The 25,806-nt window shown below is 44.1% G+C and overlaps 1 protein-coding gene across 7 annotated transcripts in view; it reads left to right on the forward strand.

Moving 5' to 3' along the window:
- LOC119460951 (uncharacterized) overlaps nucleotides 1-25,806 on the forward strand; it is a 68,380-nt gene that overhangs the window by 35,466 nt on the left and 7,108 nt on the right. For 3 of the 7 annotated variants that reach the window (XM_049673280.1, XM_049673278.1, XM_049673285.1), the window contains exons 34-39: nucleotides 1,352-1,465; nucleotides 3,226-3,376; nucleotides 4,452-4,478; nucleotides 4,540-4,569; nucleotides 5,629-5,757; nucleotides 7,383-7,606. In XM_049673280.1, coding sequence (XP_049529237.1) covers nucleotides 1,352-1,465; nucleotides 3,226-3,376; nucleotides 4,452-4,478; nucleotides 4,540-4,569; nucleotides 5,629-5,757; nucleotides 7,383-7,606 — 675 coding nt within the window. Of the gene's footprint in view, nucleotides 1-1,351; nucleotides 1,466-3,225; nucleotides 3,377-4,451; nucleotides 4,479-4,539; nucleotides 4,570-5,628; nucleotides 5,758-7,382; nucleotides 7,607-8,644; nucleotides 8,855-9,319; nucleotides 9,458-11,782; nucleotides 11,897-12,407; nucleotides 12,547-12,604; nucleotides 12,701-25,806 lie in introns of those variants that run through there. The other 4 variants (XM_049673282.1, XM_049673283.1, XM_049673284.1 and 1 more) reach the window with 4 other exon arrangements.

Here is a 25,806-nt window from a genome sequence, read left to right on the forward strand (position 1 = left end):
AGAAAAAAAAAGAATGCACACGCACACAGCAAAATTTTTGCGCAGCAAATCAGGAATAAACAAAGCAAGACATAGACGCGTTACATTCAAATCCGAGGATAAAGCACCAGAAGCATACCAGTTAAAGATAAAACTGAGCACACAAAACTTACTGATTAGAACTGATTGCAGAAAAAAATGCATCAGGTGAAGTTAAGGTGGCCACGTCGTAAGGCAACTTGTTCCAGTCTGCTATCGTTCTTGAAAAGAAGGACAGCTTGTATGCATTGGTTCTGCATTGTGGCATTACAATAGTTTTATCGTGTTTGTGCCGAGTTTGTCGTGTTGTGTTGTACTGCATATAAGTATTGAATTCTATTTTGGTACGATTATTGATGATGGCAAATAACATGTTCAAACGGTGCATTTTTCGACGGGATTCCAAGGTGGGAAGACCGGAGCGATTAAGTAGATCAGATATCGATACCTGTCTTCCGTAGGCATGGTATATAAATCGCAGTGCCTTTTTCTGAACCCCCTCAATACTTTTTATATCCGTTTTAGTGTGCGGATCCCAGACCACGTCAGCATATTCCAGTAAGGGACGCACGAGTGAAGTGTAGGTTACCAGCCTTGTTTTAGTGGTTGCATGTTTTAACCGGTGTCTTATCAGCCATAGTCTTTTGGATGCTACTGAAACCATATTTTTAATGTGGGGGCTCCAACTGAGATTCGCGCTGAACGTTACGCCAAGATACCTAAATTGCTCCACTGGTTCGAGAGAAGCGCTATTAATTGTGTAAGAATACTTCACTGGAACTTTTTTTCGGGTTAAGGTCATTTGTTTGCACTTCGTGACATTTAATGACATCGTCCAGTTTTGGCACCAATTACTAACGGCACATAAATAGTTATTTAGAATAGTCTGGTCACCTTCAGCAAGAATTGTATGATAAACTACGCAGTCATCTGCAAAAAACCGGGCACGCACAGGAGAGTCAAGCTTGAGGTCATTTAAATATATAAGAAAAAGAAGTGGCCCAAGGACTGAGCCCTGTGGCACTCCTGAAAATACTGGAGCGATGGGTGAACTTGAAGTGGATATCTGGACGTACTGTTGCCGGTGTGATAGGTATGAATCAAGCCACTGCAAAATTTGTTGATTTTGCAAGATGTGCCTTAGTTTTAGTAAAAGTTTACTATGCAGTACTCGGTCGAAGGCTTTTTCAAAGTCCAGAAAAATGGCGTCTATTTGTCCCATTTTGTCAAGGGTTGAGCAGAAATCATTGGAAGTGTGTATTAACTGTGTCGCGGTAGATAACCCGTGACGAAAACCATAATGATTCCATGCATCTCTCTGCTTTCCTTTAAGGTCTGCCCGACAGGTAGCGAGGAAGAAACCATTGAACCAGGTTTAGAGGGCTTGGTTCAGAGCAACAACACCTATGTCATGATCTTTGAAACCAAACGAACAGCTTATGACAAGGTGAGTAGAAATAACAATCCTAAGTGGTCACAAACAGGTTTTGCAGTTACGTAACATACAGCCAGGGCCTTTGTGTACATCCCATTTACTACTGTAAAGGAAGAATGTGCAGCAAAAAGACAAAATTTTGATGTGCTTGTCCTGTTGCAATGCAATTTTCAGTGGTTTTTCATTTCGTTCACTTCATCTCTGTAAACTTTCTTTACTGTGTTGCTGTTGTTATGAAACATTTGGGTCACTTAGTCTGGTTAGAACGGATGTTCCAAATATGCAGAAAGCTTTCTCATGTTTGGGATGTAGGAGTCTAGAGAAAAAAAACTGTTTTCATGCCCTTCATCACTCAGAAAAGATGAAAGAAGCAGAAAAAAAAATGCTGGGCAGCTTGCTGTCAGTTTTAAAGTCTTCAATATTAAAATAGTCATTTGAACTCTCCCATGACCATGGAAAATGTCCAAGGTAACAGAATAAAGAAAGTTGCAACAAAGGTGTTTGTAAAAAAAATAGGAGAACATCAGTAAAATCAAGAAGACAGAAGATATGAAAAATTTAATATACAGTGGACTCCGGGTAAACGAAACTTCCTTAAACGGAAATGCCGCACTAAAGGAACAGTGGTGCAGTCGACCTTAATTAATTGAAGAAACCACTGTTAAAGGAACCACTGTTACTTCAACAATTAGAATTTAATATAGATAACCACATATTTTCATTTTCATGACTGTGTGAACCGTGGTATGTGCTTATCTGATTGTTATAACAACAGGAATTGTCTGAAAGTAATTGTATATCCAGAGCTTTATTTTGTTCATTTAATCTCTAATACAGAAGCCTCAAACATTTGGCTTGCGGGCCGCATGCGGCCCGCGGAACTTTCAGGTGCGGCTCACGTGGCCCCACTGAATAGTGTGCCCCCTCCTCCCCCTCGAATGTGCTGCTGCCTGTTTCCTGACTCGCCCAACTCTCTGTATTCTTTTTCATATCGAGGTAGTGCAGCAATTCTCGTGCCAGAAAAATACAAACATTGGCAATGATAACCAACATAGACAGACCTTTCAATGTGCTAATAGCACGCTAACAAGATTAGGCGTGACTAAACCGGGACCATGGCCATCCTTCTGCTTGAAAGTATGTGCGAGTGTAAACGATTTTTCCCCCTCAATATGTAATAAAATGAGCGGTAGAGGCAAATGCCGGGAAAAGCATATGTAGAAGACGTACCAACGCCTGCAATTACATAGCAGGCAGTTTTGCAAACCATCCTTTCCTTGAATCGCATTACAACCGTACTGACTTATTGGCATTCAGTGTGAACTGTGGCTCCCTGTCCCATGTATGGACTGCTTCGCAAGAATTTGTGTAATCGCAGGCAAGCACTGCAAAAGGAGGTGAGGGGGAGGGGGGGGGGGGCAGATAATGGGTGACAAAAGGGCACCGTACGCCTAGCAAGGCAGCCTTTGAGGAGTTATGTGAACTGGGATGTGACCCGGTGTCAGAAATTAGTAAAATGAAATATAACGAATGAAAAGAAATATAAAATTGTTTAGCAACATTACTTTTCTACTTATTACAACTTGAAATGTCTGTTCAGCACCACAGGGTGGCAACAGCTGAACTTCATTACAGCTATCACATTATTTCTAAGGCTGTGCAAAGCATGGCATGTGCTTTTGCTTACTAAATATGGCCTACTTTCAGGGGGGCTTTTTATTGCTTCAGAAGCACTGCTCACATGTTGCTTTGATTTTTCATCCTTCATACAGGTGGTCAAGTTTCTTCAAGCACACCCTGATGGCTGCATTGCTGTCTTTGGGTTCAACTTTGATGACCTTGATGGCCACTGTTCGAATGAGCAAGCTTTTCCACGTGTTCGCCTCATAGCAGATGTTATGTCCAAGAACAAGAGTTCGCTGTGTAAGAATACCCTCACCTATATATACATAAAAATTGTCTTAAAAGGTATCAGAATAAGCGCTTTATGAACACTGCTCTTATCTGTTGACAAGAACCTCACTCACCTGGTTGCAACCTGGTGTGCTACATAGTGGATTGTTAAAAGCAGAAATTTCTATAAACACAGATGTAGCATGGAAGTACAAAGTAAACCTATACAGGCCTTTTAGAAAGAAAGCTTTGCAGTTCTAGAAAACTTTGTTCTGATCTGAGAATGAAACCCTGCATTACAGACTCTCCGGGGCAGTTGCTCTACTAGCTGAGCTAACCAGCATCTTAGCAGATGGTAGGACAAGAATGAATAAATTGATAACTCAGTGCAAGAATTGAATAGGCAAGTTCTACAAAAATTTGCAAGTTGGAATCCAAGTTTTATAAAAGAAAAAGTTGTTATCCAGCCAAAAGTAGATAGACCCGTCGTGGTTGCTTAGTGGTTATGGTGTTGGGTTGCTAAGCACGAGGTCGCGGGATCAAATCCCTGGCCACAGCGGTCACATTTCAATGGGGGCGAAATGCAGAAAACAACCGTCTACTTAGATTTAGGTTAAAGAACTCCAGGTGGTCAAAATTGATCTGGAGTCCCCCACTACGGCATGCCTCATAATCAGATGGTGGTTGTGGCTCGTAAAACCCCGTAATCTAATTTAATTAAAAGTACATAATTAGATTCTGAATTACATCTTGAATGCGTCTTCCATGGGAGTCACAAAATATGTTCCTATTACGAATATTATATAGAAACGTTGTGGTTGGAGCACAAATGTAAAGGTGTTAAAAGGTTTGTACAATTTAATGACATGGTCAATACAAAATTAACACATATTAATGCATTCGACATTGTACACAGTTCATCATACCATGTGATGACATCACACTGTTATCACATATTTACTGTAGAATACTGAAGGATACATAAAGGTCTGATTGGGTTTCGCAGCTATTGATGTATCATGGGTACAAACAATTCTATTTCTTAACCTTAAAGGTTTGAACAAGGTAAAGTAATTTCATCTTCAATCTCCTCTTACTTTTTCAGTTTCTACAGCGACAAAGTACAGAGATGGTAAGGAAATAATGCTCTTTATAGACTCTGGAACTATGTTTGACTATTTTTGTCATTTCAGAGCATGCAAAGGAACCAGAATTCAAGCACTGTAAGTACAAATACACAGGCAACACCTAGGGAAAAAATATTGGAGCAATGAAGGCACTTAAAAGTGAGGGTTAAATCAGTACATGGTGGGAGTAGTTGTGAATATAGTTTAGATATCTTCAAGGGAGGGAAAATACTGTTTAGGAAGCATCTAACACAGAGAGAATGTTTCTGATATTATTCACTGCATATCTATAAGAGGTGCTCAGAGCAGTAGACTAGAAAATCAGGTTACTCACCATAACTGACCGGGAGATTTGCATGTACACCCTTGAGCAAAAGTACATGGACCAGGGGTTGCTCGAAAAAGCTGATTTTTTCCTCTGCCTATGAACGCAACTTGAAATTGAGGACTGCACTCCAAACTTGGCATTGCGAACTTTTCAGTGTACTCATCAATTCCAGTTTATGCTTGGTAAATATGAAGAAATTCACTTTTTTCGGCGACCCTGTGGTCCGTATACTTTTGTCACAGGTGTACATCTGTAAGTAGTATGAGGAGAAACACCAAATTTGTTTTTTAAGCTACAATTACTAGTGACATGTGCGTTCAAGTCTTGTGTCTTGATGTGTAACGATTAGCGTTTGCATCGCTAATAAAATTTAACCTAATTGAACACTGTTATTTGGGGCATGTGTGTTTAGCTACTTTAAATTAACCCCTTGAAAGCAATGTGACTGTTCCCTTTCCTATTGTGCGAAGGAATAAAGTACTTGTGCAACTGTCACAGGACAGGGTTAGTTAGCAGCTTTTGAGAATTCTTTGTCGGGAAACTCGATAAAGCTGGTAATGACAATATGTTACTGCTTGTGCTGCTGAGCCAAACCATGCATACGTTGGACTGTTGCAAGCCTATAACGAGAGCTTGCATTACTACTCTCCTTGTGCTTTTGGACACACTCGCACAGATATGCAGTGCATTATAGCAACACCAGAATTCAGCTACTTCTTTACTACTGTAAAAAATAGTGGTAAGGCCATTTCTCATCATTGTGGTTTTCATTTTTTAACTACACAACTATTGTTAAACCTCTTTTTTAATCTCTTTCTTGTTCACAGCTTCTTTGCTGTGTGTGTTTTCGGAATCTGCACGACTAACAGACAACTTCCCTGGAGAACTGTGCAACTACCTTGTGTTCCAGTCAGTCGAGTATATGTTAGCACTGGACAGGGTTGCTATCCACAATGGTAAGTAGACTAACTACCCCTCAGAGAACTGCGACGGACTTGTATCCTGGTTTATTGATTGTTCTATAGTGCTAGGCAGGGTTGCTATGTACCAAACTAAGTAATGAAGTAGTGTTACAGTGGTACTGCTTTAGCTGGAAGTTTACATGCTATGCATGTAAGGTCTCGGCTGACTCTGGGAAGCATATTTGGGCATTTTCTGCACTCTCACTACTCACACCCTCTACAGAGTATAGACAACTCTCTCACCCTTCCATAATTTTGGAGTGTGAGAAGTAAGTAGCAAACAAAATTCGTCACACAGTCCAACAGTTGTGATTACATGTCTAGTTGCCTCTGTATGTTTTAGAAAACAGTTTAACTGACAGGGACTGTACTATCATACCAAAATTGAATGTGAATTAGAAAAAAAAAAAGCAAAGCATTTGTTTATGCTTACTTGTCGAAATTACAGTCTTATCGTAATACCTGAGTGCTAAAAGTGCTTCGAGACTCTGTGAATTAATTGCACCACTGTCACGCTTGGCGAATGGAAAAAGGGAGTGGCCAAAATGGACCTAACACCTGTATATGCTCCATATCACTGTTTCTGTGATTGGTCCACTCGCTCTTTAGTTTGCACTGCCTCCAAAGTACTACAAAGATGAAATTGTACTGCAATTTTATGAGCTTAGTATTAACACCACTTCATATATATATATATAGATCAGCTTGCAGTATTCAAAGTTGTTTAAGGATAAGAACACTTTTTTTTTTTATAAGTGACCAAAGTAGAAATGCTTTGTTGCTGCTATGAAATGGATAACTGAGGATGGATATGGTTTGCGATTTACTGAGGTATGAGAGAGAGATTACAACCCAAGTGGGGGATGATAATCACATAGATGGTGGGCGAAGTGGTGCTGAGCAACATGCAGGGAACAGACAAATGAGTGCACTAAGGGATCGCAGTTGGCAAATGAGGTTGGATGAGAAGAGGTCAGTGTGCTTTACAAATGAAAAAGGGATGTGCCTAAGCAAATTCCAAGAACTCAGCTGCACCATATAACACATGGTGTATGCATAAGCAAAGACAAGTGCCAGTAATTTCATTGATAGGTAATGTGAGAAATCTTGTAATATTTATTGGAGTATCTGTTCACAGCACTAACTGCAAGAGCCATTCCTTGAAAATAATGCTTTCGTTACTTACTGCTTACATATTTTGTTGGTTTACCCTTGCTAGGCATGTCGCACTACTGACAACAAACATTCATAGAATGTGCATTTAGTTCGGTATAGTATTTGTAGCCTGCTATGCTGCTAGCAGTTCCTGAATATGCCAAAGCCATGCACCAAAGGGGGCAGGCACCCTTTTGAGGTCATATCAGTAGAAAAAGTAAAGTTTCAGTCGAAAAGTGAAAGGATGATGTAGAGACCCATAGTTTCTATGGCCACATTACAGTAAACAAGAGCCTGTGCTCGCATGCTCACATCTTAGAAGGTGAAGAAATGACACTGTATGTTTTTATCTTGAAATCTGACTATAGTTGTATTTTTGGTGAACCCTTTATAGGCAAGCAGTAGTATACTGTTAAATTCACCCAAAAGCAATTTCTTCATGCACACTTTTTTTTTTGGTACAGAAGCCATTTTCAGAAAGTTCAAGCGCCTTCCAAGGAACTCTGGAACGTGGATGCTGGCTGCAATGACCCAGTTCTCATGGCTCAAGAGAGCAGCCACGCGGTCCGTTTTCACCAACCTGTTTGTGAAGGCGACAAAACACTGGGTCCTGCAGCAGAGGCTGCATGGCATTGCCATGTTCCCTGAAGCGTTATTACCACCAAAGGTGTTCTTGGAGGTTGCAAAGGCAAGTCATCCACATATTGGGCAGGCTTTACTCCGCTACAATCTTAGTAGAGCCTAAACAGTAGAGAGGATTGTAGATGAATAAACTCTCCCTGCACAAAGCACATTAGACCCGGTTAAGAATAGCCAAGTTCAATAAATTCCAGCGTTAAGAAAGCCTCAATTTAAAATTTTTGTTTTGTTTTGTTATGCAGCAGTATGTGTTCCTGCTCATGTTGGGCTCTGATGTTAGCAAAGGCATTGTTTGTAACACATGGTAACACAGTGCAACACTGTTTGTTTATCTCTATTTAATACCGGTACATCTAAAAGAATTTCTTTAAGCGTTAGAAGGGTGTAATGATGAGGCTAGCGTAATGTGAAAAAAATTGGTGTAGACACCATTAACTCCTTAACAGCCAACAACGAGTTAACTCATCATAACAAAGGTTGCACTACCTTGTAATTTTGACACATTAATAATACAAAATGCCTTTTGCTAGTTTTCTTCAGCAATAATAGTAAAGCGCTATAGGCATTCTTAGTATGATGACTTCAGGAAAAAGAAAAAGCCACATAAATGCAGGGTTCTTTTTTTAAGTGCACATTTCTTATCAGTTCTTTGACATTTGTCATGACATTTAAGGGGTTAACAAAAAGCAAACGAGAGTGGACAGGTTAAATATGTATACATTAGAAAAGGACACAACTCAGAGAAAAAGATAGTGAAGAGAACCTTTAAGTAAAATCAAATTTTCTTCGATTTGAAGATGTTTCAAGTTCTTTAGCTCTACTCACATACCAATTTCAAAACTTAATATTAAAAATATAATGATGCATACAGAGGTGTACAGTGAATCTATGTTTTTTCTTTACATCATGTGATGGAGAGACATTAAATGTAAAAACAGCATGAGCAGAAATAACAGTGCAAAATATTAAACAACAAAAAGATAAAAATTGCATTTTCGTGCCTTAAGACTGCTTGTCACATTGCTTCCGTCAAACGCTGTGACATGTAAACCTACACTGCTTAATCTTATTTGTACTCTCACCACAGAGAACATACTGGGCATTTAAGAATAAGCCCATGGCTTTGGGCCTTGTCATTGGAGTTCCAGCAAAAGAGCGTCACCTGACAATATGGAAGAGGCTGAGCAGATTCTCGGATGTAATAGTGTTTACCATGCATCACTCAGCACCAAGTGACCTCTGTCAAATCAACTTTCCTTCTGTAGAACCCTTCAGTAGCAGGCACCTTGAAGAAATGGTAAGTACTGAAGGTATCACCTCAATCACAGTGCTTTGAGCAAGACTAGGTGACCTTTAATCTTGCAAAGTTACCAATATGTCGTTCAATAGATCATGCCCATAGAGGAGACTACTTTTATGCAAAGAGTGTTGTAATTTTTTGAGCAATTTTGGTTCAGTGCACAAACTAGCTGCAGCCACCATGCCTCGCAAATATTGCTGCTCACATGTTCTAATTGCCTATCATCACGTTGTCTGTTTATAAAAGCTGCCATGCTTAGCTGGGTTTTGCAAAATTTGTGCACAGCATGTTAATCCAAAAATCTGAAGAAAATGTTGTTCAGTTTTGGCATTTAGTAATTCTATACGAACTGATTTCTCTCAACAAGATTATCATGCCTACCATCACAGGAGTCTTTCTTGGCAAGCCAAACTAAGCGACTAGTCCATTCTCTGTACTACATGAAGATGAATCACTTTGCAGGCAACCATATCCCGATATGAACGACACCACGCTGTGGTTTGTATGTCTGTAAACCTGGCTGTTCAGCATTTCCGAACAAGCAGACCTGCGCACGTTGGAGACCATTGCATCCGTGAAGAGTGGGAGGACTATTCACAGGTGAGAAATGGGGAACAAGCCAACGATGTGCAATAGCTGATGATGACAGCATAGCCTCTAGCTTTATACGCAAAATCAAGCTGTCGGGAGGATCTCCTAGTGTGATTTTCTTTTGAGTACCATACTTTGATACTGTAATGGGTATCTTTATTATTATTATTATTTCCACATGTGTGTATGTGCATCCATGGAAAGTTGCAACCTCCAGAAAGTGCCTGTATTTTCGTATCGATGCCCCTAACACTCGGTAAGATGTTCTTCTACAGTGATAGCTCTATAGCAAAGCCTCGGATTTCACAGAACCGAAAAAAATGTCTCGATTAGCTAGCCGTATGTCGAATTATCGAGGCTATAAAGAAAGCATGGTTACTACGTCAACACGCATGTACTTACTGAATAAATAATCTAATCCTATTTCTATTTTCCACGAGCAGTGCAGAAGTTGCAATTATCATTCTCTCGTGACTGATTACCGCTTGCAGAGGCAAAAGCCTCGTGACTTCCTTCGCAGCGCGGCTGCAGCGCTTGTCTTCATCCGAGACATGCTTTCACTACACCTTGTGCACATCCTGATTATTTTTTTGGCAGTGAGCTGGTCGCCAACAGATAGTCTGTTGTTCATCAAATGTAGCTGGTGCTTTTCATTCTCGACAGCTTCCGTCAGGTTTGTGATATTGCGCATGCAGCCTGTTACACTGAGTCAAAACGAAACTAATACAGTTTTCCGCAACAGCTTCGGATGAAACAGCATTCGCTATTGGCACTATCATGGATGGGGACCATGAAGTTCCGAAGGCAACGTGGTTTACGCATGCACCGAGTCAAAGCGAAACTACTGTTTACCGAAACCACACCGGATGAAAGCGTGGTCATGGATAACGATTATGCAGTTATGAAGCCACATGGTAGAGTCCCCACTAAGGCGATGCACACTCCACCACTTCGTTTAGGTTGGACGCCATAGGTTGGACGCTCTTTTGCGGGACTTCACGCTCACTGAGCTTCGAAATTTTTCTGAAATAACTGGTGTGTGGCCGAGTATGTCCAAATTAAAGAGAGTGTAATTAGATTAAATAGTGCGTATGCAGGCCAGGACTAGAGGACAAATGCGAATTATCCATTTTCTGAATTAATAAAGGTCAAATTAATGAGGTTTTACTAGTTGGTAAAGGGGCTTTCCAGTTGCATTTGTAGCATCACTATAGGTCATTGTCTTATCGTGATAGCTTCCCAGTAATGGTCAATTACTGGGATCATTGTCATCATGTTGTCATGCAGAAACAAAATAAAAACAGATGAACTGAAAACTTATGCTCAAACTAGCTTTGGCCACAGTGCTTGTGTGGTATTGCATCGGACCTATCGGGACAGCTCATCGCATTCTTGCTAAAATGTTAAATTTAACACAGCATGTTGCATGATCTGTTGCCATGATATGCACCCACATAGACAGTGAGTGGAATATATGCAGTTACAGACTAGCACATTGGGCATGACACATTACTAAATATTTTAGCCCCCCTCTATATTTCTTGGTATTGCCTGGTCTTAAAACAAATTTTTAAAATCTTTGTTCTTTTAGTAATGGTGCTGAAAACATAGCTATACGTATTTTTTTGTGCTTATTTCGAACATAAAGTCCATTTTTGTTTATCTCATTGGATCTATTTCTATGCAAACTCCATGTACATAATTTTCTGGAAAAGCTTGCAAAAATTAAGTTTCTCAGTTTTCGCTAAACAGGCTATTAACGTGTGGGAGGCAGACTGCGTGAGGAAACATCACTCTCGCCTTGGTAGAGTCGCTGCGTTGAGGCTGGCATGGCTGGGCTCGGTCGTCCGGCGTCACCAAATGTGGGAGGCGGTGCGTGGAGGTAGCTGCCGTGGCCGGCCAGCCATGGTGCCATGGGATCTCGGGAGTGAAATATACCGTGGCCACTCAGGTTGAGAGCACTAGCGTGTTCTTTTTCTCGCGCTACATGCATATGAGCTGTCTCCTCCTTCACTGGCTCTGTAGGTGATAGTCACGCTGCTGCAAACAGTTTCTGCATTATTCAAGGAATCCATTGAGACTAACTTTATTGCTTCGTCTGTACTTGAATAAGAGTTAGGATAGTTTGAAGACTTCCAGAAAAACACTGTTCTGACTGTCAATTTTAAAGTCTCACAACAAGATGACACTGTCAGAATGGCTGACCATAATGGCATCTACAAATGACAGTTTCCTTTCAGATTTGCATAAAGCAACATTCTGTGTTACTCTGTTTCATGTCATTTAATATCAGAAATGTCATGTCCTAAATGTAAACAAAATATTTTTTTTCAGGCTTGTGCTAAGATAAGTTCTAAAGCAACGGTAAACTGGGAATGGTTGTCTGCCATCTCTTCTGATGTCACTGTCACACGCACATTTGAAGTACCGAGGACACTTACAATGAAGGTGAGTGTACAACAATGTCCCGTGCGTTATATAAAAGAAAAGCTCGGTGAAAGTGGCAACTTCTAAGTTATAACTTATTCTTCTCTGCCAGCTGCATCATCTAGTAATGAACACTGGCACTATCAGTAAATTTCACGCGTGTACTGGAAAGCCCTGTCTTGCACGGCACCATGTCATTCAATGTGAACTAACAACGGATGTGCTACATGTCGAAATGTTAATAACCATGCATCATTCGCGGGTGCTGTCCGTGGTAGTCATGTTCACAGTCATACCTACAGTTATAGGTTATAAATTCATTTATGCAGTTAATTTGCATATAAGGATCATTCATGTTACAAATATCCCCATGGGCTCTTCATGTGTGTGCTGCTTATAGTAGCTGATGCACCCATCTGTTCTCGTTCAAAGGCATTCTTGGTTGTTTTAAAGTGATAAACTTAAAGTGATAAAATAAAATTTTCATGCATTATCACTCAATTGACATGTCTTTGCATGTGTTCTCCTGTAGGCCAACCAGTTCTTGCATCTGAATCCCAAGGGGTGCTTAGCAGTGTTCAACGTGGATTATGATGATCCATACGGCACCTGCCCAGAAAAGCAGCCATTTCCTCGCCTTAGTACACTGGCCAACTTGAGGCACGCTTTTGGTAATTAGTAGTCATTTTCTATTTATAGTTATGCTAATCATGCACTCTTCTCTTTTAGGTTCAAGGCACAATGACTGAGACATGGCCACTGGGTTTCCCACAGTTCATAAAAATGATTTTGTTGTTAAATAAAAGTGTTCGTTGTGACAAATAGCCTTTCTTTCTTTGGCATTTCACCGTAGGTCATGAAGTGGCCCCGGTTGTGCATGTATCTGTGTGTGCTTCACTGTGACAATAGCTTGCTGGTGTGGTTAACTTTGCCCTACTGTACGGAAGTGCAACCTCAACTGTTACATGAGCACAGACATGGATGAGTAAGAGCACAGAAGGTATGCAAGCTAGTCTCCTGTAAGGCGAAAGAGTCCTAGCCGTGTCTTGTAGCAAGCTTCTAGGTAACTAATGCGCCTGTCTAGAAACCTGTACTGGCAGTTGACATGTTGCCATTAAACAGAGAAATTGAGCCACAAAGCAAGTCATACTTTCAACGGATACCTAGACTAAATAAAATGCAGTTTCTGCCTTTAAAGCAGAAGCATTTTTTGTCAAGGTATCCCGCATATGAGTGACATATGCTCTCGAAATTCTGAAGTGCACAGCCAATCACTAATTTGTGCACTGTGAGTGTCGCAGTAATATTCTCACTGCTTGAAAAAGAATAATTTGGGTTCTGGAAAATACAAGTTCAGAATATGTGGTGGACTTGCACTTTGTAGAAGCGAGTAGCAAGACGTTTTGTCATGCTCAATCGTAGCTCCAAGCACTAGAATTCAAGTGTGCAACCGTAAATATTTCATATTTTGCTTGCTCTCTTCAGACTAAATGCCTCCCAAACATTATGCAGATCCGTACGAAAATTCATGCACATATATGGGTCATTCCATCTCAAGTGTACCAAGTGTTCTTTCCACCGTCTTCGTTACTCCTGAAAAAAAAAATCATGGTATTTAACCTCAATGTATTGATTAAAGCAATTTTTTTCCCCAAATATTGGCTTTCTGATACTGTGAGGCTGCTTCGAAATTGGCGTACAAAAGTGAAACTGCCATGCACAATAATTCATAAAAAAGTTATTTAGTCTATTGCTGAGAAACTTATTTTCTTTAATATAAAGACCGATGTTTAATTACTATCGTTGTTTATTACATTTTGTTTCAATTTACAGTACTTTTCGCTAAATGAAGTAATTGCAAAATGAAGCATTCTTAGCATTTTATATATATAAAAAAGTAACTGTTTCTTGAGGAATATATCTTTAATATGGGGCTCTGGAGGTATGTATAGTAGACCATAAAAATACTTTATGAACATGCAAAACCGAAACGTTCTCTTAAAATTGTGACTAAGTTGGGAGAAACTAGCGTTTTGACTAATTGGCTTCATTTTCGCGATGTAACGGTCCAAGTAAAAGTATGATCTATACTGTATATGACACAAGGATCTAGTAACGTTGACGGACACCGCGCTCCAATGCCGACACCGCGTTCCAGGAGACCCACTCCGTGAATGCGTCTCTCTTGCTCTCGTAGCGCGCAAGACCTCTTCACCTGAAAGTGTATTTTATTTTATTTTGTGGTAGTTTCTTGATACGCACCACCAATTACGGCTGGCTTGAACAGCTTCGCTGTTAATACACTTTCTTGCCTAGGCGGTATTCGAACCCGCGTACCCCTGGTCCCAAAGCAAGCGTCGTAACCACTAGGCTTTTACGCTTGCAGAACATGCATTTATGCGAACCATATGATTCAGTTCGAGCGTCGTCATCTTTGTCCACAGCTGGCACGTTCGTACGCTCGTACTCTGCGAGGTGAAGAGGTTTTGCGCACTATGAGAGCGAGAGAGAGCATTCACGGAGTGGGTCTCCTGGAATGCGGTGTCGGTGTTGCAAGCTGCGCTATGCAACGCGCAGTGATGGCCGTAAGTCCGAGACCGCGAAAAGAAATGATCATCAACATGAGTAATAAGAAGAAAAGTTGGCATGCACTTCCGGAAAATATTGGGCTACGATCACCCAGCTTCGCTGTTTAAAGCGTTGCGCGGCCGAGTGCAAGGTTTTTTATTTACTGGGCACTTTGTCTTAATATTAATTAGAATGACAAAGTTTTGAGCATTTACAAGCTGTATTCGAATGTTTCTTTTATATAACTTCAGAGAAATTGCAACAATCATTTTAGCATTATTGCAATTTTACGGCTGGAGATAGATTCCTTGGCGAAGTGAACATTACATTCACCTTAAATTCCTATAAATAACTAGTTAATTACAAATATTAACTCGGAAGCTATTTACTGTACTGTATATGTTATGATCGAAGGAGAATTCAGGAACCTTGAGATTAAGTTAAAACATTTTTACTCTCGTCTGAATCAAGATTTACTCTTTTAAGACTTTCTAAATAAGTTGGCTACGAAGCATACTATATATATGGTGAATCGGCCATATTTTTAGTTGAACCGCTACATTGTAAAAATGAAGCCGCAATACGAGTCAAAACCTTATTTCTTCCAACTTTTAAAATCGCAATTTCGACAGAACATTTTGGTTTTGTTTGTTCTCGGGGTATTTTTATCATCTAGTACACACAGCTTACCAAGCCCATGTTATAAATATATTCGTCATGGAACAATTACATTATTGTATAAAAAAAAGTTGGAGCCCTTCAACCCTGTGAAGAGGGAAGTCCAGCGAACCTGGCTCTCTGGTGGGATTTGCTAGTGTTGGGGGTTTAGCTTTATTGGGGACTTGCTATGTGGACTTTGGCTACAAAATGGTAAACCGACTCCTTAGCTAAGTACTCGAGAAAGAGGCTTCGGTGCCGGCTCTGAGTAGCACATACAATGGGGTATTTTTTAACATTTAGACGATGACTAATACAATGCCCGGCTCTAAAGAACTGGCTCGGCCTCCACGGATGACGGCGTTCCTAGCGCGTTCCTCACGCTTTTCTACGACGTTCCCATACAGACCTTGACCAAAGCTTCGCATATACAACCAACGCTAACATGAACTCTCACACCCCGCTCCTTCGCTGACCTACTTTTTTCGTACACCGCCATTGGTTGGCGCGCCTCACGCTGTCCCCCTCCAACGTGAGTATTAGACGGCGCGGCTTACATCAACCCCCCTTCTCGTTATCCTTTTCATGCGCACCCTCTCACAGCATTCTCATGGGGTCGAGCTCTTTTCCTCTCCCCCTAGGTCACGTGACTTTTCTACACATCGGACACGACCTCCTGGAACCTAGCGCTTAACAGCTTCACTGTAAAAATTATACAGAGTGTTCATTTTTAAGTTTTACGGAATCTTTAGAAATCGCCTGTGCATATGCGCTGCATGCTTGCAAGTCTCGCCACACAGCCTCATCAGAAGTACTCTTAGTGAAGCAGGCCTTCAGGCATGAGGAGGCCCGCGGGGTCACTGCAACACTTCATTGGATCCCTGGTCACCAGGGTATCGAGGGAAATGAGAGAGCCCACTGAGGCGGCGCGCGCCCTTTCCAACCGCGTCGTCTGCCGGGATCCTCCAGAAACCCTCAGCACCAGCACAATCAGCACGACAAAAGGACCACCGTATGACCCAGACAGAGCTCTTAGAGCAGTAGCCAACCGACGCAAGAGGGAACTCCATGCAAGTGTCCCGTCAGACCCAAACCCACTTGCCGCGGGTCTTGACAGGTCGGGGCAGGTGCTGCTGCTGCATAGGCTTTGTTCCGGCTTCGTCCTCACACCGAAAGTGCTGGAGCAGTGGCGGCAGTACCGGCCAAGCCGGGAGAGACGCCCTCCTTTCCCTTCTTCTGACACTCTTCCGTCGCAGGAACCTGGCCCCTCGACAGCTTCCGAGGACCAAGAAGCACCCAAGGAGCCGCACAGGTGCCCTGACTGCGGCGTGGCCATGCGATCATCCGCAGCCCATCTATTTCAACGCGACAGCGTTAAGAGCTCCGTGTCGCAGAAAATTCGGCGTCGGCGTGCATGTCGACGTCCGTGGCGGAGAAAATCATCCGCAACCACCCGGACCGCACAGGCCCTTTGTCGTGGTGCAAGGTGTTAGAAAACAAAAACTGAATTTCTTACAGTGAAATCCGTCAGAAAAATGATAAAGTACAATTTAAGCACAACCTACAGACATGGTGGCGTCGAACTGTTATTATTGCGATAGCAATTATATGGACACTTCAACCGGATTTCTGCCGTCGGCGTCGCCGTCGCCGTGAGGTTCCGCATAGATAAAATCTTCGCCGCGCGCCGTATGCCCCAGAGGCAGCGTGCGGGGACGCGCCCTATCACGGAGAGCGAACGCACTCAATCTCCCACGCGCGAGCAAGGAAGCGGAAAGCCAGCGCCGGAGGGAGCAGGGGGGGCGGCACTTCTCTGCCAACAACCGCGCTCGTCGCTCGTCCGCACAGTCTCTTATCTCTCCCACGCGCAAGCAAGGAAGCGGGAAGCCAGCGCCGGAAGGAGCGGGGGGGGGGGGGGGGGGGGCACTTCTACGCTGCCAACAACCGCGCTCGTCGTTCGTTCGACCGCACCGTCTCTTATCTCCACATGGCTATGACCTTTATGCGCCGTGCATTCGCCGCTCAGTTTCCGTTAAAGCGATAGACCGCACGTACCTTCGCCCGCTGCTGCGGCGTATATATGCGCTTGCTGCCAGCGTTTTGACAGTCGTTGTCTGCAGTCATTCAGTGTGATCTATTCATGTTTGTGCGCGCTCACACCACGCTTGTTCAATCAGTTAGTAATAGTCGGGCCACATTTTCCAACGCACGCTACACATGCAATGCTGCCCGGATCGGCAGTGCAGCGCTACAGGTGTGTCCCTTCGCACGCGCTGCCCACGGGAAGCGCTTCTCATCAACACCACCGTTTCACACGCGCCTTCTCGTGGTCATCGAGTCTCTCTTCATGTCGGTCTACTTGCGCCGCAGCACACCTGCTTACTTAATCAGCTCATGTTTACTACAATTCGTATTGCTACCAAAGCCGCTCACCTTACTTCGTATGACATTGCTGTGTTGCTATCGCATTCATCGCTTCGCCCTTAGGGCGAAACTGTGACATTTTTTTGAATGTACGAGAAAACAATTCTGTTACGAGGAAACTTAAACACAAACCTCTTTTGCCAGCATTTCTACCACAACACCGGCTCACTCGGGGAGCCTGCTTGCGAAAATCTTATCCAGATGGCGCTGGCATCCTCGGCAAGTCAAATTGGGACGTGGTCTGTGAAATGTGTTTTGGACACGCACGCGCGTCGGGTCAATAGCAAACAATAAATTAATAAAAAAGGTCCTAGGGCCTTCACATTTTAATACAAGACGACTTATATTGCCCCTAGAAAAACGTTTTCCCATTAATGCATTTCTGTTTAAAAGTGAAGCCGACTTTAAGGGTATCGGTGTAAGCTTGGTCTTTGTAAGCTGGCTTTCCCACGTTCTGTGTTGCAGTGAATGAAGCCTACTTGCCGGATGCGAATGATGCGATGGGAACGGGTCCCGATAACGCTATCGCGTTCTACTCTTAAAGGCAAAGCTTAAGCGTCCTCCAATTTTTGGGAGTGCCAGCGCTACGCTAAGCAGCGGGACCGCCACCTGAAGGCGGTGCGAGTGTCGTCCTACTAAGGTCCTACAAGGAGTGGATTAGGCCGGCAACTGGATCAGCGAATTCCGACAGGTCCATTCGATCTGGACTCGCTCTTAGGTTTCGCCAAGGACGCGCAGCTTCTAGGATGGCTCTCAATACTCCTCTCCCTTCCGATTCCGCATAATAGGCCTTCGAGCCATCCCTCAATAAATATTTTGTCGTCATCATCCATAATACTGATCCATATGGAATCCATACAAAGCGGTTAAACGCTATACAAAACAGCAATGTATACAATTGTTTATTTTAGGGTAAGGCAAGGAAAGCTTCACGTTAAGAATGATCTGCATGGAAACCACTACATTAGCCATTAAATACCACTATTGTCAGTTGCTCTGGTTTTCGATGTATTGTGCTGTTACCTTGTCACCTAACTCAGCGTTGCAATACTACTCTGAAGATGAAGAAAAAAAAACACCGCCCTAGCACTCCGTATAGATGGTTAACCATTGAGGCTGAAACGTGCGGCCCCGGGGTTTAGCAGTGGGTTAATCCCGACGCTGTATTGAAGCGTTTCTCAATTATTGGTTACATGTTTGTGTTTCTATAGTGGAACGCAAGCGCTGATGGCGGGCGGATGCTGCTAACCATGACGCCGAGCTAACTCGAGATATCGAACGCATGCGACAACGGCGAGCCGAGGAGGCGACGTTGCGGGCAGAGCAGCGTCAACGTGGCAATGGCGGCAAGGCGTTCGCCGGGGCCAACGCCCGCTTTCGGCGGGTGTTTCTCGAGCGGCACTTTGGCTTCGGCTACGACGAAACGTTCACGTTGAAATCGCGAAGTGGAACGCAAGCCCCAATGGCGGGCGGATGCTGCTAACCACGACGCCGAGCAACTTGAGATACTTGAGATTTTAGATACTTGAGCTAACTTGAGATTTTATCGCAACGGCGGCAATAAAATCGTCGCCGCGCGCTGTACGCTGTGTACGCGAGTGAAAGCGTACGAGGGTGAGCCGGCAATCGGGGCTCGATGAAGCGCACGCGAGGGAGGAAGGCAGGCCGCAAGCTCGCGCGCAAGGCACGGCGTGAGGCGAGCAAGGGGGTGCGTAATGCTCCGTCGGCTGCTGCTCACAGCGCGGCCGCGCGGCCGCTGTATCTTGAAAGCGATTTGCGATGTGGGCGAAGTGCACGCCCGCGCGGGCCTCATCTTCAAATCTATTTGCGATAGGGACAAAGTACATGCGCCGAGTGCCGGTAGCTTCGTATGCGCTGTGCTTTCGGCGTTCGCGTGGAAGTGAGACGAGAGACAGCGCGAAGGTCAATTTTCCCGCTACTGCTGGCGCGCTTTCTCACTCCGCCGTTTTCACAGCGAGTTTACGCGGTCATCGAGCGAGATGTGTTAATGTTTACCTGTGCGCGCGTGACACCGTGCTTTTGTCTATATAGTTAGTAAGCGAATGTTTACAATTTTATACGGCCATTAGACTACTATCCTTGCTTCGTATAGCTCTCTACTAATTTTCTATCGCAATTGATGCTTCGCTTTTCGGGCGAAATTGCGACTTTTTAAAGCAAGGCTTTACAGGCTCACTTGTGTCGGGGTACGCATACGCGGTATCATCATCAGCTTTGGCTCGAGCGTCGTCGTCTTCTTCCGCAGCTGGCTCGTTGGTGCCCCTCGGGTTATATGTAGATGTAGATGTAGAGCCTTGGAGTTACTGGCACATACCCACTCTGGGGGATTGGCCAAGAACCGGGTAGTTTGAAATAACAATCAGAAAGGAGATGTATAAAGCAATACAAACATAAATGTGGGAATATATACGCATCTGAGAATGAATAATTAGAATATACCAAATGACTTGAATAGAATAAAGGAATTGCGCTCATGCTCGGCGTGCGCTCGTGCCACTGCTCGTCGTCGTCGTCTTCGGCGACAGCTGGCGCTGTTGCCACTCATCATTCCAGCGTTCACTTCTGTCGTCGTAATGGAGAGGCCGCGTTTACGAGGGTATGAGCCATTGCTTAGGGGGGTATGAGCCATTCATTGTTTCCCGTGACGGACAGATTTAATTTTGAAGCAATTTAATTTCGAAGAATTGCAAGCGGTAAGGGGCAGGCGAATGCTGCTAACCATGCCGCCGAGCATACTCGAGACATATCGAAAGCAAGCGACAACAGCGACGAGCAGAGAATCGTACAACGCAATGGAAGGAAAAGTTGCACGAAAGGGAAGGACAAGTAGTACGAAAGGGAAGGAAAAGTAGTGGGTCAGGTACACACATGACAAGCTTCGCTTACCCCCATTTTCTCGACATGGGAAGGGCTGGTGATTTTTTATTTTGTGATTATGTTCTCTATTGTAGTTTTTACTGCTTCTAAAGGGCACGTATGATGCCCTTCTTGCAGCCCTGGTGCTAAAGAAGCAATAGTGTGCGCGAGTCAGTTCTTGTGTTTTAATGCAATCGCAATCATACGCCCCAGGCGAATTTTCGCCTTCGGTGTCGGTGTGTGGTTCCTTATAAAGTCCAAGTACGATAAGATCCTATCGCGCCCCACGCGTCATATGCTGTTGGTACGAGAGAAAGCGTGCGAGGGTGAACCAAAAAGGATTGTGGTTTGATGCGCTCTCAATCTGGGAGGTCAGTCACGTGATAAAGCGCTCGTGGCTGCACATGGCTGTACGCATGGCCTAGCGCCTACATCGCCCGCTCCTGATCTTGAAAATAATCTCCTGTGGGTGCAAAGGTTCCGCGAGCCGCGATGGCTGGTGGCTGCATGTGCACTGTATTCCCAGGCGCCTAGGGCTGCAGGTCGCGTACTCAAAAGTTGTGGAGACTCGTTGAAGTGAGCCGCAGCGGAAGCATTCGCTCCCCTCTGTGCGCTCTTCATCACGCCAACGTTGTGACCGCGCGTGGTATTGCCACTGTAACAGCAAGTATGTCTTGCCACAGGCAGGGACACTAGGGAAGCTTGAGGGGATGAAATAGTAAACCTCACAGAGGTAGAAAAAGTTCGTTTCAAGGATAATGTAGATTGTTTAGCGTCGGGGAAATAATAAGTGTGCAGGCTAGCACGGCCGCTAACTTTTTTTTTCCTTTTTACAGAAAACTATTTCCTTTCGTGCTTGTCTGACACCTTCGACTGACTCCAGGCTACATATTATAGTGCACTGTATCCATATCAGTCGAAGGACTCTCAGCCTTTCAGCACGGATAAGTAAACTCTGCAGTCGAAGGCCTTATCTTTTGAAAATGTGTTCCATAACCGTTTGGTGGGCACATTTTGTTGCGAACGGTCTCGAGTTCCAGGGGCTCTGGATGTGTAATTTAAGTGTGGAAGCAGGAGCTGGGGCTCATTTGACTAAACAATTTTTTGAGCGCAGCTCTTAGGCGCCCGTTCCTGGGTGGAGCGTCGGCGTCCCTCGGCGTAACCGCGCGAACGCGCTCGTGCCACTGCTCGCTCGTTCTGCGTCGTCTTCCACAGCTGGTTCCGATGCCGCTCATCATGCCAGCGTTCCCATACTGCCTCTCCCTCTGCGAAAGCACTGATGGCACTGGCCCACTGCCAGTCGGTGCGGTGAATGCGTTCTCGAATTCTTTTCCTCAATATATCGCATACATGTCTCTCTCAAATTCTTTGCCTCAATGTATCGCGAAATGAAAACACGTATACAGCGGCGCTCAAATTTCGCATTAGGAAGTATCGCAATCGTCAGTGACTTTTGTGTGTGTGTGTGAGAGAGAGAGAGAAACCAACGTCTAATGTTCACTATATTGGAGGGGAGTATGGAGGGAGGGGGGGACAGTACCCCTTGCAATGGAACGTGTAGGGGAGCTCATCTCCACTCAACTCCTGCCCCCCCCCCCCCCCCACCCCCTTTATCTATCTTTTCCGAAACCCCTGGTTGGCAGTCGGTGCTTCGTCTATTTTTTCAGTTTGTCCTGTCATGTGCGCCGTTATTCTATTTAGCAAAATGCATCGACCAGCCACGTTAGCACTCTTTTGCAGCGTCTTCTTTCATTTTTTGTCTCATTTCTTTTTTGAGCCCGATAGAGAATTAATACTCATCAAGCTATCAAGTTGAGGGGCGCTTTTCGGCATCGCCCGCTCATCAGGAATGTGTCGGCAGCGCGAGAAGAGGCAGAAGAAGAAGTCACAGGCGGGGCAGCGAACGTAGACGCGTGCCTCGCCGCCCAAAGTCATGGATACGACCGCAGAGGCCCGTGCCGACTGCCCAGGTGCGTCTGCGCGTTTCGGCAGTACAAAGCAGCAGTCGTCCGCGCACGCAGTACTCGAAACACTGTCCGCAGTTTAGCACATAGGCGCAGCAACTACCTGCATACAAGGCAATCGCAACGTGAAGCTGTATGCCTGATTATGCCTTGAAAAACCTTACGCAAGGGAACAGGAGCAATTTCGTGACTTTAAATTCTTCGTCACGTACTGCCTTCATCAAAAGTGTTCGTGACTTACTTTGTATGGCCAGAGGTATGGCTGAGCAGATCTGGGGCTTATACTGCGCCCAGCCCAGTGTAGGGGAAAAATGACTTTGTCTTTCAGGGCTCTTAAGCCCATTCTCACCGGAGCATCGAGTAATAGATCCGGATTTTTTTTTTTTTTTTGATGAGGCTGTTACGTACTCTCTAAAGAAAAAAAAAAAAGAAAGCTGTACTCTCTAAAGTTATCACGTGTCATACCTGTATATTATAAATGTGAGCGTTCCTCAAGAGCAGCTCTAAAGGGGGCGCGGTGGGCGGCCGATTCCCGAATAGTTTCGGGAATCCCCCCCCCCCCCCCCCCCCACGCCACACACTTTTATTACATTTTTTTTACTTTTTACTTCCTTTTTTTTACTTTTTCACTCTTTTACTCCAATAACACTTTTTTACTCCAATAATAACCCTGGTGTCGTTAACAAATTGCCCATGACTAACTCTTCAAATAGGACACCGAAGAAAAATAAAAGCGCAGATATTATTCGTAAAAAGATAAGTGTTCTTCAATAACGACTGCGTTTCTGCCTGTCACAGTTATCTCTCAGAGTATTATAGTTAGTGCGCGCGCATTCTGCGAGAATTAACATATGTCATTCTGCAGATCGTTTGATAAGAACACAAGTACTTGATGACAGCTGCTTTCTTGTTATCTCCTTCAGAAAATGAAGGACGGAGGTAAGTAAAACAACAGTATTTTGTTCCCTGTCTCATAGGTAGGTATACGTACAGTAATTCATCGAAATGATAAGTTGCTTCCGAAGTCCGTCCTAGTACGTAGCACTTGTAATAATAAATAATAATAATGCAGGGTTTGCAACTGCCGTCTTCGCATGGCTGAAGTGGTCTTCGTCGCACAATGTGGAAGGCCTCCTGTCTAATTAACATTACTTCTCTTCCAACACCGTCGCAGGCGCTCTAACCGTTCGCACGTCAAAGGCTACGTATTGAGAGCCGTGCTAGGCGTCGCAGCCGTGGTGTCATCAATATCAGGCTTCCGAACACTAAAGCACGGAAAGTGGAGCAAGTTTTCCGGTGAGTGGAGTGTGCTCAATTGCGCTTGTGCCTATGGTGGGGCTGGCAATCGATGGCAGACGGAACTCCTTAATTATGCATGCATAGAATCAACCCGTTGGCCTTGTCCTGCAAAACCTGGCACTATGACTGACCACAGCTTTTGACGATGATATAACATTTCTTTTGAAACGTGGCGGCGACAAATAGTCACCTATAGCCTGCTTGAGGTAATCAATTTTATGTCTATTGCAGTCGAGCACTTTGCCCATCTCTATCTTATATTGTAAAGTTACCTATGCTAGGACTGTGGCTCCATCTCTTTTTCGCGTCCCCCCCCCCCCCCCCCCCCCCCCCAACACTAAATGTATCTTCCTCATCTCGACCGCGGACCAGTTAGCGATCTCATTAGCTTTGAACCTCAGTGCTTCTGGAAGGTAGACGCTCCCTCCGGTCCTGTCTTTCATACATGCATAAATGTAAAATAGGGCGTCCGCTGATTTGGCGCACCTATTGGCAAACATTATATGTCCTGTGACATTGCGCTACTCCTTGGATGCTGCGAACACAACTAATTAACCGAATGTAGTAACAAGATGAAAAAAAAAAGAAAAGGAACAAAAAAAGTCGCGACCCATTTTTGTGTCAGTTACCGATGCCACCAGAGAACTTCAGAATTCTCTTCGATTTTTTTTATAGGCGTCCGCGTATTCCGACACGCCGTGTACTCATGCCGGTACTGCATAACACTCCTCCATACACGTTTTCGCCTACCAGGCGGTGGCGCCTGGATAAAGGCGCTTTAGTACTGCACTTGCGTCATTTGCGGCAAGTACGGAGATGCGCAAAGGTGTGCCCGCTTTTTTTTAACGCGTAATGTGTTACTTCAGGAGCTTGATAGGAGCTATGTATAAACAAGTATAACGGATGCACGTCCTTCTTCATGCGGAATATCCGAGAATGCGTGCGAATAAACCATTTAAGATCGATGTTCTTAGGAGAGTTCATTTAACCTTCTTGAAGGCCACCATAAAAGCCTTGTCAACGCACTAGACATCGTTATCTTACAAGCTGATAACTCAGCACAGTGCGATAAAACACGCTGTGAAAGAAAACGAGGGACTATCCGCGCCACTTAACGTCTCGGTACTCGACCTGTTGAAACATGGAATCCAAGACCGGCGCTCCGCTCACTGAGCGAGGATCACATGAGGGCCACCATGCAATCAGATGAGGTACTGCTGCCCACAAGCGCGCGAGGGCATGTGGGAGGACGAATAACTGTCGTATACGGGTACGCTCCTTCACTTGTCTCACCGCTTAGACTTTGGAAAGAAAAGTAGCGCCACCCCTTGATCTAAGCATTCACGGAGCTTCATTAATGCACGACGGAGATTCCCGTGCACTGATCTAGTTCTCAGAAACTTTCAGCGTTGCCTGTGCTACAATGCAATGGTCCACAGCATGTTTTAAACTGCGAAGTCAAATTCTTTCAGCACTTAGTGTAATTTTCTTCTTCTTCTTCTTCTTCTTCTTCTTCTTATTATTATTATTATTATTATTATTATTATTATTATTATTATTATTATTATTATTATTATTATTATTATTATTATTATTATTATTATTGTTTCTTTCAGGCTCGGCGACATCGGCGGCGGCGCAACGTGGCTTCGCAAGCCAAGCACAATTGGACTGTAAGCTACGTTTTGGTCATACATTCGAATGAAGAAAAAGGACGCAATGCAAGCACGAAAGGACCTCGGAAAATCTGTTCGTGCTATAGACGTTCAGGTTAACGAAGGGCGCTGGATCTTAGAGAAACCAAACAAATGTTCCCAAACTGTTCAGCAGATAAAAATTGTCTTAACTGATTCGCCTTCAACGGAGCCTATTTCATAGAATGCGCATGGCAGGCTCTAAGAATTGCCCATGCGTGGGTCCCTGGTTCCCTTTGGCAGCGATCGCAGGGTTGGCTTCTCCACAATAACTAATCTGTGTGGAGAAGCCCACCTCACCGAGTCCCTTCTTCTCACAAACAGCAACTAGTAATACCGCACGTAAACGTTACCCCGACAACGGTAAGGGTGATTATAATGAAATAAAAGCGCTGATCGTCAGGACAAACTGGGTCTATTTTGGTATTAGCGGATTTTGCTTTAAGCC

Source organism: Dermacentor silvarum, chromosome 8 (assembly GCF_013339745.2).
Source record: "Dermacentor silvarum isolate Dsil-2018 chromosome 8, BIME_Dsil_1.4, whole genome shotgun sequence".
Lineage (NCBI taxonomy): Eukaryota > Metazoa > Arthropoda > Arachnida > Ixodida > Ixodidae > Dermacentor > Dermacentor silvarum.